The following is a 15910-nucleotide window of genomic DNA, read 5'->3' as shown; positions in this document are numbered from 1 at the left end:
GAAGAAAAAAGTTGAGGGCCAAAGAAGATTGTGTTTGCTTTTGTGTGTGTGTGTGTCTCAACATGGCAGAAAAACTTATTTTTTTCAATGTGCACACAACCATCTGCACACAAGCTGCAACACACACACAGACACACACACACTGAACAATCTCCTAACTGATATGCCAGACAAGAAATTGGGTCACGGCCTTCTGTGCTGCCATGGAAACCACTTCAAATGCTTCGCTGTCATTTGCCAATTTTAAATAAATAAGGAAATTAAATGAAATTGGTTTCCTTATAGGAAATGTGGGATATAAAATGAAATTCATTAGGGGAATTTATTTCTTACTATCTCAATTCTGGTCTGGTCTTGCAAAACACACATGCGCACACACACACACAAGTAGAAAAAAAAAAACAAAACAGAAGGCCAACATTGCATAACTGTATTTAATTTAATATAATATACTATATAAGAAAAATAAATGGGTTTTTTTGACAGCGACCTCACTTTGTATGATGTGTGACTGAACCGACTCAGCTGCATCTGATAAAGTGGCCTCTTTGTTAAAGCACAGAGGCAGAAATGTGTGTGTGTGTGTGTGTGTGTGTGTGTGTGTGTGTGTGTGTGTGTGAGAGAGAGAGAGAGAGAGCAGAACCACAATGAGAGACAAATAGAAGCCCTCTGCAAAGACAAGCACAAGGAGCAATTAGAGAACAAAAGGAACAAGAGAAAAAGAAAGAAAACATTATTGTGGTTCTGCATTAATAGAATTTTTACAGAACATTAGCAAAACTGAATGTGACTACTCTGCAGGTGTGTCATCCAGGTATGAGCCATTGACTGGAAGTAATCATCACATCAGCCTCCCCCCTGAGCTGTTAGGGAGGTGAGTCCAGAGAAATATCACAAAAACAAGACTAAAGAATAAAAGAAGCAACTATTTCAACCGTTTAAAATTTGTGTGTTTTCTTTTGTTTAGTTTGTCTTTTATTGTCTAATTGTCTGCAACTGAGATTTTACAGCAGTTTGCATGATTTATAACATGTTTTGGGTTCTTCTGTTATTCTGCATTTATTCTTGATGGCATCTGTGGCACTGCTCTAAGTGACTAAAAAAAAAAAGAAAAGAAAAAAGTTTTTCTCTATCATCATGTCCAACAGTGGATTGAAATAAATAAATAAATACCATAAGATGAAGGACATAGAATTTACTTCAGGGCTTCATCTCTGAGTGTTTGTTACAGATTACTCAGTATTGGAAGGAAACAATTTTCTTTTTAAGCATTAAAAAAAAAAAAAAAAAAAAAAAAAATCAAATAAATAAATAAAAAATCTGATATTTTTTTCCACTTCTTAACAAAAAAAAACAAAACAGGTATTTCTGTTGTTGTCACTGACTAAAATCCACTGTGAGTCCAGATGGCCCCACTCAAGGTCTCTTGTTACATCACACAGATTTTTTTTTTTAAAAGAATGATGATTAAATAGTTGAACTGGTTTTGCAAAGAATTTTGGGGATCATTGTAATCCAGGGTGGTTTGACTTTGTTTTATTAAAAAGAAAAAAAATCACGATTTGTGTGGCAGCATATATTACTCCAAAAACTGTAAGCAACACTGTGCCTGTACCTGCGTAGAGGCTGGCTTTAAAATTGTCTACAACTAGAAGAAAGTACATCATTACAAAGTTGTGTTTCAAAGAAAAATCTAAACCATTTGATTGTTTTTATAGTTTGATTTTCTTCTCAGAATTTGAACTTTTTAATTGGATAAGTATGAAAAAAAGATGTTCTACATTCAGTTGATATTTTTCTTTAAACCTTCACTTAACACAAGTCTGTTTGTTTGCTGAGTTGGCTTCCCTTTCAAAGCTTTGGATAATCTCTTTTGTTCATCAAAATGTAGACATATACAGAGCAAAAACTTTGATTTTTTTTGTTGTTGTCAGAAATAAGAGAAGCAGATGTTCTGTTATCCATCTTCCCATTGGTATATACTGCTGGGCAGAACTACTGATGTTCTGTAGCTAGAGGGATAACAGAGTCATTTTAATGCGTGTGTTTCCACTGGAACTAGTGAATGTAGAATGAAGGCTGTCAATCATTAATAAAAGTTGAACACAGAGTTGGAGCCCCTTCATACTTGTGTTGCACACTATTCCTTTTGGTGAAATAGCAGGAAAACTGTTCCCATGTAATCAATTCCACAGCCACAGGGCAGGATCTTGAGCTGATACAAAGTGTTGGTGTGCTACAAATGTGAAGATTAACCCTTTTGTACCCAATCTTCTGACTCTAAGGCTGTTTGCTTGATGCACTCAAATTAGTAGTGCTGCTGTGATGCAGCTGCAGGATGGAATTGAAATGTTTTTGCACCGATATAAATCAGTGCATTTAATTACGGAAACATTCAGAATAAAGCATATAAATTGAAAATGTGTAATGTTTGTGTATAAGGCATAAACGTTACGTAGAAGTTTTTTCAGGAGTTTTTCCTGCTGTACATCAATATTTTTCAGTAACTTTACCTACTGTTAAGGATGCGTTTTGTAGTGAGTGTAGCACCGGCACCATTGGTGATGAAGTTGCAGCACAGGAGTGTTTGCTACACCCTGATAATGGGGATCAATTAATATTTCTAAAAAAAAACAACCTTCAAGTAGGAAATGTGGGAGATTTTATAAGAAGACCTATTTGTGAACTGTCTATTTTTATTGGGTAGTAAATACTTAGTCTTATTAACTTGTTTAGGGTAGTATCTCACTGAGATGCAACTGTTAGAAGACTAGTTGAAGACTCATAACGAAGTGTTTGTGGACATGAGCCCACATTTTGAGAAGCCAGTTTTTGAAACTCACAGCCTATTTTTGTGTGTAAGGCTTGCAAAACTGCCTTTTGGCCCTGTACAATTTATTGTTGCCTATCCTGGCTCGTTTTGTACCCCACTGGGCAGCCATCCCCATGTTTATAATTTAAGTTGCTGAGGTACACTTATAAAATAAAAATAAGCAGATATGGACCAGTTTTTCAAAAATTATTTATTGTCAGTGTGTTTTTAGACCTGGACATTTACTGCAATTGTTTTCTGTCAGAGAAGAGCTCCTCTGCGGGTGTCAAATGACAACTCTAGCATTCTTGAGATGGGTTGGAGACACCCATGAGACAATTAAAACTCAATGAACTTCACTGCATCATGACTAAGGGCTGAATCATACTGTGTTATATCATTTTTGCTGTTTGATATATTAAATCATTGGTAGTGTATCAAGATATGCATCATATCAGCTGCAGAAATATGAAAAATGAGTCAACTTTCAATGAAGCGAAGTTCCTGGTTAAAATGGAAAATGTGGCTTTGTGTTTAATGCAACTTCAGAGGGATTTCAACAAGATAAGTGCAACGTTTATTACTAAACGACAGTTTTTATGTTTCATTTGCCAACTCAATGGCACTGACTGCACATTTCCATGTTTATGATTTACCATTCACAATGCGTGTCTCTTACTACATAGGTTTTCTTTCAAATTTTCCTTCCCAGAATGCAGAAAGTTGCACACACAAGCTTTCATGGAGTCTAGACTACTTGTTAGATAACCTACATAAAACCCTGTAAAAACATAAAAAATCACGTGTGAATATCAGTCGTCACAGTTAAAGAATTCATAAGGTCTGTTTAATAGATTTTGAACACAGATTGTTTGTTTGAGGCTTATTTTTATACCTGCCCTTTTGTCTGCCTCTCATTCACTTGGCAGTCAGGGAGAAAAAGACAGAAGTGTGTGGTTACTATGGTGACCATAATAGCCACCCGTAGCAGCTTTAACTTTTCTTTTGATCTTGGCTCTTTTTACACATTATATACAGTTCATACATCAGTAGGCAATTTTCCTTAGCTTAGATTAATAAAAGGTTATGTTGGAATCTTGGGCAGTAGCTGCATTGGCAGCCTTTAAAATTATTCAGAAATGCTCTGGTTATTTATATCTTTGTGTGTAATTGGTAAAGGAAAGAATCTATTTCTAGTTTCAATTCACACTTTTTTAAAACTTTTTGTATCTTTTTCCTCTCACGGTCCTCCCTCTCATTTTCCCTCCACCCTTGTAACACCATCCTGATATAGCCACCCTAAAGCTAGAATCTCTATTAAATCATAACATTATTTAAAGCCAAGAAGCAATACGTGCTAATATGGATACAAACTATTCTAGTGCAATTTTTTTTTTTTTTACCAGCTGTTTGAGGAAGATTACTGAACAACCACACACAAACATACAACATTTACAATGAACACACACAAAAAGAATAATGAACCACACCCAATGCTTTCAAGCAATGATTCAAAGATATAAAAGCTCATGTAAAAATGCACAGGTATGGTAATGTGTGCCAACATGCTGTTGCAGCCTTATTACATCACTCATCACAATACAAACATCTTTTATGTTTGAAGTACAAACTTTTTACTCTTTTAGCTTCAACACAACAGGCCAAGAAAAGAGAGCATTTTCCACACTAGAGTTAGAGAACTGTGCTCGCCTTTACTTACAGTCCCATTTATATATTTTTGCTCTGAGGAATCAGCAGAGTTTACCAACTTAAATCACAAAAAATGATCACGCTTCATTATCTTATCGTCCATCTGTTTAGGTCCAGACGTTCTAAAAATGAGGCAATGAAAATTGTCATAAAATGTGAACATCTGGACAGCTTCGCATTATGCAGATATTAAAATAAGCTGAATAAGCAGTGGTGGAAAAGGCATCTTTAGGATACTAAAAAAAAGATTGTCTTAAGACTGCCAATCAGTACTTGATGATTACTTGTGGAATTATGATCATCAAGAGGAAAAAAAAAGTTTAATTTCATGCAAAGACTAAAATAAGAATAACCAATTAAAACAAAAAAGCAGGTTCTTGGGATGTGGGAGAAAACTTTCAGTACCTTATAATTAAAAAAAGTCATATGCACAAGGAGAACATGCATAAGATAGTTAAAACCTATAACTGTGCAGCCCTGACCAGAACTAATAAGTCTTTACTTTTACTAGTAACTGCATTTGTCTTTGTCTCTTTTTTTCTCACAACACTGTAAGTGTCCAGATTTAATAAAATGGTACCACTACGCTTTATTTGGTGCAATGTACTGTGAGTACAAAATAAACACTTCTAAATGATCCCAATCCAAAATATGCAACATTCACCATTCAGTGACAGAAGCACTCTGTCAGGTTGAACGTCAGAGACTTAATTTGACTTATCTACCATAAACATCAGATTTTGGTGGACACTCAACAAACTAGAGCAGAAAAAATGTTAATGGTCCTGTGTAATAAGGTTCCAGGGTAAAAAAAATCAGTACAATGTAGACAAAACTAAAGTGTAGTGTTAGAGTTTTAGCTTCAGTTTTGGTACCCTCTTTCAGATCTTTATCGCGCCTGTGTGTGTGTGCCTGCAGTCGAAGGTTCATGTTGAGTTGATTCTGGTCAAACCCTGGCAGAGTGTCTCCCTCTCCACAACAAGTAGAACCACAACCTGTGCTGTTACATGTTATTTACTCAGTGGCAAACATGAAACTGGGACTCTGGACAAGAGTGTTTTACCTTGACACACACACATATACACAAGACAATCTGTTATTCTGAGCCTTGCAGAAAAAGAAAAACTGAAATTTAAAGCCCATACACACAGTGCAGGGACCGGTTTCAACTCTACATGTTACTGTAAATGCATTGAAGGTGTGTTCAGTAGTCCAAACAACAATCAATCCACTGCAACATATTCCTTTTCTTTAGTTTACAACAGCCATGTATTCATAAATGATGATGCAAACAAAAATTATACTGCAAAAAAAAAAAAAAAATAGAACTACCTGTCTGGAAACTCTGACCAGCGAACAATGATTGTGAAGCTACAGTAAATTTATGATGCAGATGGTGAGGTGATCACCTAGAATGTAGGGATTTAATGTGAGAGCTTATCATGCATTTAACTGTGTCACAGCACACATTACATTCGCTCTCTTAATTATAAAATTAGGAGTATTAATTTTGTTAGCGAGCCACAACTATTCCTAATGCGAGTTTCAGCTGGTACCGACAGATGCCAACTCAAATCACAAATTAAAACCCCTCAGTATTTCATGGACACATCAACAGTATTTCATCAAGACTGTTGATGAAACCCTGAGAATACCTGTGGGATAATGAGAGGTCGAACTTATTAATGTGGTTCTGAAGCATACAACTGCTGGAAACCTGAGTGATGATGGATGGAGGATTCAGAAAAGTCTGGCTCGCATTTTCCTGACATTCTGTGTGGATATACATATAGAGTATATAGAGAGTGATAGTCTATTTCACCCCAACCATGTTAATGAGGCTAACTGATTAAATTATCATTGCTTTACATAACATCACATAGCATTAAAGGAATTGTTAAACAGAGCATGCTTTCATTAACTGTGTACAGTATATATTGCAAAGAATATTTTAATTTTTCCTTATTTTGCAAAAAATAAAAAATAAAAAATCATTGCAGTGGACTAACAGTTCTTTATTCTATCAATGTGTTCTCACCTCAAAATATTTAAAAGTCCAACAGTAGCATCAGGAGGGTAAAGATTCAAAGTTATAAAATTACTGAACTTTCAGAGCTCTTACATTTATTGCCATACTTTGCCTTTTAAAATCATATGTCTAGCTTTTATATTACATTAAACTGTCATACATGAGCAACAACTGTAAAACTCTTTACTGCATGCCTGAGCTTTGCTTTATTTGGAGCCCACCAGGTGCCAGGGGTCAAAATAAAAACAGATGTCATTAGAATCTGTTTCTTCGGTTTAGTTAAGTTAATGAACAGAGATTGGCCAACAGGAAGGATTTAAGCAATACCTGATTTTTTTTTTTTGGGGGGGGGGGGTTCAGTAAAGCTAAAAAGTCAGAAAAATCCTTACTTTTAAAATCAGTAACTTCCAAATAAATCATCAAACCAATGTAAACATCATGTTTTAAAAGTAGAATTTTCTCTTATGACTGCCTTGTCGGGACAACAGAATAGGTTCCTTACAGCTGCATGCAACCATTGAGAAGAAAAGGAGAAAAAAAATGCATCTAAGATCGTCTAAGGTACAAAAAATAAAAATAACTTCAAAATTTAAAAATTCAAATTCAGCAAAAAAAGCAGTTCTAAAGGGTTTGGTCAATGAGAAAGAATTTGCCAATCAAGTGTTTACAAAAAACATCAAGAGAAATTTTTAACACATCAGGAAGTAAAAACTTTAATTTTTTTTATATATGGTCTGTTAACAGCTACATTGACAGACTTAATAAAGCTGTGTCATGAGACATTGCTCCCATTCATTAGCTCCATTAGAGAGCGCTGAATCTGCAGTCAGATGAGCACAGTAATTGCCTAAATAAGACATTTTAAACTCAGCGGACTCACCGCAGTACTCATCCATGTCCTCACACACCATTTCACATCTGGATTTATGGACAATTACTTTATTTTCACACTCAGACACATACACTCAAACGCTGAACTCCATTCTCTTTGGATTAGTTTGACATGTATCAGCGTAGTATTTTATCACTGTTTAATCCTGGTTTTTGAAAAAGGTTTGAGATCAATTTCATAAAGTTATATTTTACATGGGCTGAAGTAAACAATGCAATTTATTGCATGTTGTATAAATCAGGAAACAATTTACTGCCACCAGTACTATTTACTGCAAGTACATATTTAGAGAAGGTGTGCCCAACTCTTTTGTTTAATCATCTGCATTCAGTGCTTTGAAAAAGTATTTGCCCTCTAACAGATTTCTTCTGTTTTTGCTTTTTTTGTCACACTTAAATGTTTCAGATTTATTTTAATGTCGAAGATAACCTTAGTAAATACCAAATGCAGTTTTCAAATAATGATTTCATTTTTTAAGGGAAAAAAAAGCTATTCAAACCAACCTGGGCCTGTGTGAAAAACTAATTTCCCTTCTTGTCAAACCACAAATTAACTGAATTAAACAATATGACTAGCCATACCCAGGCCTGATTGTTGCCAGGCCTGTAGAATCAAGAAATCACTTAAAGACAACCATTATCCACAAATGGAGAGAACACTGAACAGTAGTAAACCTTCCCGGGAGTGGCCAGCTGCCCAAAATTACTGCAAGAGTGCATCAGTGCCTCACCTGGGAAGTCCCAAAAGAACACAGAACATCTAAAGCTTCACTGGCCTCAGCTGAAGTCAGTGTTCATCATTCAACATTAAAAAAGGGCAAAAATGACCTCCTTGGGGGAGTTACAAGACCAAAACCACTGATGACCAAAAGAAAACAAAAGGTACGTCTCTTATTTGCCAAACAAAACATTGTGGTGATCCTCAAGACCTTTGGGAAAACATTCTGTGGACTAACTGTTTTGGAAGGAGTGCTTCCCGTTTCTTCTAAAACTAACACCACATTTCAGAAAGAGATTACGTTATAATGACAATCAAACATGGTGGTAGGATTGTGATTGTCTGGGGACGCTTTGCTGCTTTCAGGACCTGGACAACTTGCTGTGATTGATGGAACTGTGAATTTTGCTCTCTACCAGAAATACCTATGGGAAAATGTTCAGTCATCAGTTTCTGACCTTAAGCTCAAGAGCACTTGGGCTCTGAAGAAGGGCAACAGTCTGAAGCACAGCAGAAACATTCCTACACAGCAACTGCCTGTTATCACAAATGCTAGGTCCAGGTAGGTTTGGATAGTCTTTTTTTCCTGAATAAATGAAATACTCATTTAAAAACTTTGCTTTGTACTTAGGATACCTTTGTCTGATAGTAACATTAGTTTGATGATCTAAAACTTGTCACAAAAAGCAAAAACGGAAGAAATTTGTAATGTGGTAAACATTTTTTCACAGAACTGTATATCTTCTGTAACACTTTCAGGATGCATGCATGGCTGTGTACATGTGGTGTCATTACATAATGTGAGTCACTGATGTACGCTGGGAGACAGCAGATATAGAAAACAATACAAAAATCTACTGTAAAAAAGAGATTCATAAATTTCTCAAAATGCAAAATACAAATGCTGGTCTTTTGTTGTGGCCAGCCTAACAGCCTGTGCAATAATCATGTTGTCTAATCAGCATCTTGATATGCCACACCTGTGAGGTGGATGAATTATCTCAGCAAAAGAGAAGTGCTCACTAACACACAAATTTACATGAATTTATGAACAATATTTGAGAGAAAAAGGCCTGCATTGTACACAGAAAGTCTTAGATATTCGAGTTCAGCTCATGAAAAATGGGAGTAAAAAAGTGTTGTGTTTATCTTTTTGTTCAGTATATTTCTTCTGTGAAAAATACCTTATTATTACAACCAACATTGTAATTTGTAGTTTCATTTATTTCAAGGGTGTATAAAAACACTTGTTTTTTTATTATTATTCTTTTTTTTTACCTTGTTGTTATTTATAAAATTCCATAAACTTCTTACATGAATCCAACTAGAAACCTGTTGTGTCAGATTACCTGCGTTTAAGGAAAAAATGTGCATCCACCCTTTTCAGTTCTAAGGTTTTGTATATAATTTTTTTTTTAAATCTGGTTTTCAACAAGTCTAAACATAGCTAAGTATAAAACCACAGACAAACACCATATGGTACACCTTGTTGGTATTTATTTATGAAAAAGACAGGTCTATGAAAACTAAGTAAGTCATTACAGCTTTGATAGGAAATAAGATGGTAATAAGCATTCAGTTGCTTCTAATCAAACTCACTTGATGGACCACCTGCATGTGTCACCACCCCAATAAGGAAAAGACCTTGGAAATGATCTCAGATCATTACTATATGTCAAGCATCGCGGGCTGTTTACCTCATTTTTTCATGAAGACCAGATGCATTTTATCATATCCTGACAGGTAAACAGTGCATTTACTTTATCAATAAGCTATTTAAAAGAAGCACAACACTGAGAAAATGTAAATTTGAGGAAAATGCTGTTAAAATACTGAAAAAACAGAAATAAAAGCGTTAACTGTTACCAGATGATTCTAAAGATTTTAAGTTTGAATCTCAGACACAAAAGCCTACTTTGTTTTCTCTGTGATGTGATTATAAAGTTTCTTGTACCTGTGATAAATAAAACCATCTTTAAGAACATCATGTGTTTTAAGATGGAACTTGGTAAATGCCAGTTGTAGAAATTAAAAAAGAATCCATTTCTTCAGTTTCTAAAACTGAGTGCAAAGATTTGCAATCACACTGGTGTCCATGTACTTCGAGGTCAGTGTTGACCTGTGTTTTCAGAAGTCAGTACAACACCAAATGTGAAGTTATGGTTTAGATACAAAGTGCACTAACAACCTTTAAGATTCAATAACCCTATTACTATTGTCTGTGGTGTCTTTAAAACGACGTTAGACTTTTAAGTATCAGGTATTTATGTATTGAGGTAATCTCAGTGGTTTCTATGTAAACATGTACATTTGTTAAATTTTCAAAAATAAATGTTTTTCAGTTTCTTTGGAGGCAATTTTGCAAATTAAGAATTACTTGCTTATTTTAAAATTAGGCTGCAGAGTACGTTTTTTTATTTGTTTGTTTGTTTGCTTTTTGTGCTATTGCAGGGAGGAGTTATTTGTAATTTTCTAGTAAATCTGGGAGTAAGAATTTGTCCCACGTCACTGAACCAAAACTGGTTCTTTGCTTGTTTTCTAGCAGAATGTTGTCTGTAAGGCGTTTCTTCAAATAAATAAATTGTATTTCTAAATAAAAATGTTCCTTTCATTACCTGGCACTTGCTGGACTTTGTCCTACTTTACAACAAAGATGCTTCTTTTAAAAACAAACCAGACCTAATTAGGATTTCTTGTGAATAACTACCTTTTTTCACAGATTTGACAAATAATAAAAAAAACTAAAGAAATCATTACTTTTCTATTGTATATACTGTTTATTTGCACAATCTCACCTGCCTTTGGCCCACTTCAGAGGGCAGGAACAAATATATTTTGAAAGCTTAAGTCAAGCAGACTTTGTGGACTTTCCCAAACAAATACCACAGCAATACATGATTAATAATTGTTTTAAAAGTTTGGACCATTTTCTCTAAGCAAAGTTAAAAAAGCATATATTGCTGTTATGTTTTGTTTAATCTATCTGAGATTTCCCGATCCTCCTTATTCATTTTAATGAATGTCTGAAGTTTTGGAGGCACTACTGTTGTCTCACAATTGGGTCTGAACATTATTTTCCTGTGAAAAACTGAACCAGTAGGACAAAGAGCTGAGTGAACCAACTTAAAGTACCCCTTGCACCACTCCATCCTGTTTTTTCTAACCATCTACTGATAAAAATGACCCTGCATTGACATGTTTTTCCTTTTGATATCACACAAGAAACATGAGTGTGATATTACCAAATTTTACTGAACTTTGTAGAACAAGCTAGAACCTGCAACCTTGTTTTTCATTTCAAATATGTTTTTCTATGATTTAATTTTATTACAAAATGATCATGGTCAAATACATCCCACCTCATCTTCATTACAAATGTGTTATTGTCGTAATTAATTTTGAAGTAAGCTGAATTAGGTAACACCTTTACATTCTTATCTACCTCAAGCTTAAATGAGAAGATCTAACCCTCCTTTCAATCTGTCCATTAAACAAGAAGCAACAGCCTGCAGCGTCTTGATCTGAAATGGGGAATCAGCTAACTGAGCTCTGCCCAAAGTTAACAAAATCTACTCGTCAGCACCTTGGAGGCTCAATAAAAAGCAGTCTCTCTTATCTTTTCTTTGTTCTGCTCACACACACACACATACACACAAGAGATTTAGGTCATTTCCTCTGCAGCCTTGATTGGACTTCATCAGTGACACTGTTGGCAAAAAACCTAATGGACAATTAATGAGTGCAGACTACATGCCAAATTACTAGAATCGGCTAAAAGGAAAAGGGACACGATCTGTTGAACATAACCTGTTGAGACAGTTATGTTTCACTCATGAACAGTTTTAGGGCTGTGATGTCCAGATTTAAAACAGCTCACTACATAAAGTTGGTTGGAATGGGTAAAAGAGTCAAACCCTGTTCATGTTGTGGTAACATTCATTTATGCTTAAAAATGTTTGAATGTTTTTTTTTTTTTTTTTTGCATGTTCAGGTGGCTGGTATGGAAATCTCCTCAAAAAGAAATACAATTTTTTTGAGAAAACTTCTTCAACTTATTTAAAAAAAACATTGCTGCAGGACTTCATTCAAAAACACACAACACTGATTAAAAAGAAATTAAAAAAAGTACTTTACCGTTGGGGCTTTCTTCATCTATGGCCACGATGGTAGCAGGAGGACCCGAGCGAGAAAGTTTACATTCTGAAAAGATGGAAAAGGAACTATAAATTTACATAGATACTTGGGGTTTTCCTTCCTCATATACATTTTGTTTTTTTAAAAAAGTGAAATATGGAACTTCATTGTGACGCCTGGAGGTGGTATTACTTAATAAACACTTTGTATTTATGAGGAAAGTGATTTCAAAAGGTCCTGAGGTGTGATGAGTGCACAAATGCTGCAAGAACAACAGCAATAAATGCATAAAAATAAATAAAGCATGAGCTTTGCAGATATAGTCTGTAGTTTATTAACCTCATTCTTCTGCCTTCACTGAGGGGGAATAGATTGGGTGAGAAAAGAGCACATGAATTTTATAAGCGGAATGTAATGTAGTGTAAAACAAGGTGAGGTAAGGGAAACAAGAACTGACAGTAAAAATAGATTAAAGCCCCTTTTTTTAAAGAACAGACTTAATCCTCTGAAGCTATCTCTGCATAGTCAGCACGGATAAATAAACTAGCCCAGAAACTGAAAACATTTAACAGAGGAAGGCAAAAGAAATCAGTCTTACCCTCATAGTGCCAATCTGCAGTTAGAGACAGCCACACCAAGTCAGGATGGAGGCAAAGGAGAGGAGGAAGAGAGCAGTCAAGGAACGAGGGGAAGGAAGGGAAAATTTGAAGAAAAAAATATTAAGAAAAATTAATAAGTTGCAAAGACAAAGTGAGTAAATAAAAATCCGTGTTAAAGAGATTTTTAAATAAAGTTCTGTAAAAGGGTAAGACCAAAACATATCTTACTTGTTGTAGATAGCTCTTTGAACAACCTCAGTTTGGAAAAATATTAAAAATTCTGACTATTAACAGTAAACAGCTGGTCAGAGTGGAGCCAAAATTAAATTGCAGCCCTCTTTAGAAAAAAAAACCAAAAACCGAACAACAAAAAAAGGCTCCAATGCCCTGCAAATTGTATAGCAGTTTTTGCAAATATTATTTCTTAAAATTTAACATTGCTGTCAATTTAGCATTGCACAGTTATTCCAGCAGAAGTGTAATATTTCTGCTACAGCTGTGGTGACAAAATGACATGTCGACTTTAGTTTTGACACCAAGTAAACTAAGAGTTAGTGCTTCAGTACAGCTAAAATTAAACTATTTCTTCAAACTGAGGCCGTTCAAAGAGTTAGTTCCTGTATCTGTAACAAATAAAATTTGGATTGCTCACAACATTTCCATAACTTCACTTTAAAGGTCTGAGCTATTACTTTAAACAGAAAATGCTAAAATCATGTTTAAAACTTTGAAAAAGTAAAGGCTTTTTTAAAGTGTGATGTGTTCTGGTCAGACTCTTTAAGCTTTAAAATGGATATTCTGGTCAATTTTAAAGTGAAGTTCTATCAAATAGTTTTTATGGAGAAAGGACTTTGTCCAGACTAGGCTAATAGCTAACCAAACAAGAGCCGGCTTTGTATGGTTTTTCAAATTTATAAAACAACTTTTTTCTCAAATAAGTGGTGTGAAACAATGCTACATTAGCTAATATTAAACTGTTAGAATCTTGCATGACACTATTTGGTTTGTTGACGTTTTCTTTACCGAACAACATCTGCGTTACTAAGCCAATGTCGGCCTCCTGAGGCTGCTGAATGCATCTGTCCACCAGAAATAAGTAAACATTTGGACTTACTAGACATGCTCATCAGGCAGACTGATACATTTACAGTCTCTCAGTCAGCACCATTGACATGTACACAATCTATCTATGCTCAGCACTCATTCATTTTGGTAGCAACACGGATGTTCGGTTGAGAAAGCAGCAACAAACAGACAATGTCATGCAAAATGTAGAGGTTTAATATTAGCTAATAAAGTGTTCTTTTACACAAGTATATTGTTTTTGAGAAACACTTGTTTTATAAGCCTCAAAAATCTTTAAAATTTAGCCTAGCCTGGAGGAAGACTTCTACTCTTTTCTTCATACTCCATGCTCTATGTCTGATGTCCCCACTGATGAAGGTATTTAGTATTAATAACTATTTTAAAAGAATATCATTTTAACTATGACCATACTATCTGTTTAAGCTCTACAATGCCCACTTACCACAGCCCGTTAATATCAGAAAAAAACACATTACCCTTGGCTTGAAGCTTAAAATAATCACATTCTCAGCAAAAAACAAGTGCTAACACTCAAACGTCCCCTTTTCTTCCCATGTCCTTGCCAGGATAAACGAAAACAAGCCACTGACATTAAACCGACAGGCTAACATTATACTACAGCTCTGGATGATGGCTGGAAAAATCCCACACGAAGCCTAGAAGATGGATATCTGATCACAGAGAAAATAGACTTTATGGAACAATGATCCCACTTTTTTTCCCTCTAACTCTGTCAGTCTCTCTCGTCCTCTCCATTATAATATATTACTGTGTGACATAGAGGATTTCAACATTCATCTGTATTGTTTAATGTTTTCAACACCAGAAGCAGGTTTAAAAAAAAAAAACAGCCCTGAAAATTGATTTATCTGTCCCAGGGCTCAATATTAACGTATATTAGTGCTGAAAAAGATTGATTTTGTAGTCAGTCGTGCAGAAACAGAAACAAAAAATAGTTTCCTTTCTCACAGATTTGAATCTGACCTCTTAAACCAAGCTAAAGATTGTTACAGTTAACAATTTGCTCTGTTGTCTGGCTGTGACATGATGTATTAATCCTGCATGGTGATGCAAGACAATGCCACCGCTTTGCTGTAAGTTTTACTTCTACAAAACTCTTGTTTACATTGTTGAGAAAGTCATGGGGCCAGAATGTTGCTCTCGCCTTTGTGAAATTTTGCATAGAGCCCCAGGGGAGGCACGGTAAAAATAAAACTTGGGGTCACAAGAATCTGGTCACAAGTTTATTTAACTGTAGGCACAAATTTGCTAACAGATGTCGTTCTGTTTAAGAGTAATACATTGTTTGGATTTAGTAACATTAAAAAGTTGGATAAATTCTTGTTTCCAGGATCCCCAACTTCTAAGCAAGGCATCAAATTTGTAAAATCACATTTACCACCTGTCAACTGAAAAGCAGACAATACACTAAAGACTACTTCAGACTACAAAACAATTAAACTTTTAGCTGGAAGAGCATTTAGAAACCGTCAAGAAAGTGACAAGAGGATAGCAGTGTTTCAAAATGATACAAACCAGCATGTCTTTGACTGGACTAGCGAAACAACATTAAAATGAGATATTAGTGTCTGATCCATAAATATCTTGTGATTTAGGTAAAAACAGACCATCTCATTGATGTTACTGAATATTGCAGCCTGATTGTGCAACTTGTATATGATTCCTAAACTCTTGTCTCACTTCCAGTGTTGTGTTTCTGTCTGATTCCTCATCTAAACTGAAAACAAAACAACACAACACCTGCTTTTTTTTTTTCTTTTCTGCTTCTGGTGGAAGGCGGATGTGTTTCTTTTCTCTCTGTCTCCTCGTCCCCCCCCGCCTTTCCTTTTTCGAAGCCTCTTTTTACATATTTTCCAAAAATTTAAGGAATATGGATCTGATCAGCTGGTTTCTCAACGCAATTGATATAA

General features: G+C 35.2%; 1 protein-coding gene across 3 annotated transcripts in view; it reads right to left on the bottom strand.

The window, feature by feature from the left end:
• The window catches only part of LOC108249191 (protocadherin-15-like), a 211362-nt gene that overhangs the window by 146559 nt on the left and 48893 nt on the right, over nucleotides 1-15910 (bottom strand). For all 3 annotated transcript variants that reach the window (XM_017438411.2, XM_025010744.2, XM_017438403.3), the window contains exons 3-4: nucleotides 12893-12907; nucleotides 12295-12360 (exon numbers count right to left, since the gene is read on the bottom strand). In XM_017438411.2, the coding sequence (XP_017293900.1) occupies nucleotides 12295-12360; nucleotides 12893-12907 (81 nt within the window). The remainder of the gene's footprint in view (nucleotides 1-12294; nucleotides 12361-12892; nucleotides 12908-15910) is intronic.

Source organism: Kryptolebias marmoratus, linkage group LG17 (genome assembly GCF_001649575.2).
Source record: "Kryptolebias marmoratus isolate JLee-2015 linkage group LG17, ASM164957v2, whole genome shotgun sequence".
Taxonomy (NCBI): domain Eukaryota; kingdom Metazoa; phylum Chordata; class Actinopteri; order Cyprinodontiformes; family Rivulidae; genus Kryptolebias; species Kryptolebias marmoratus.
This window is presented reverse-complemented; position numbering and strand designations above follow the sequence as displayed.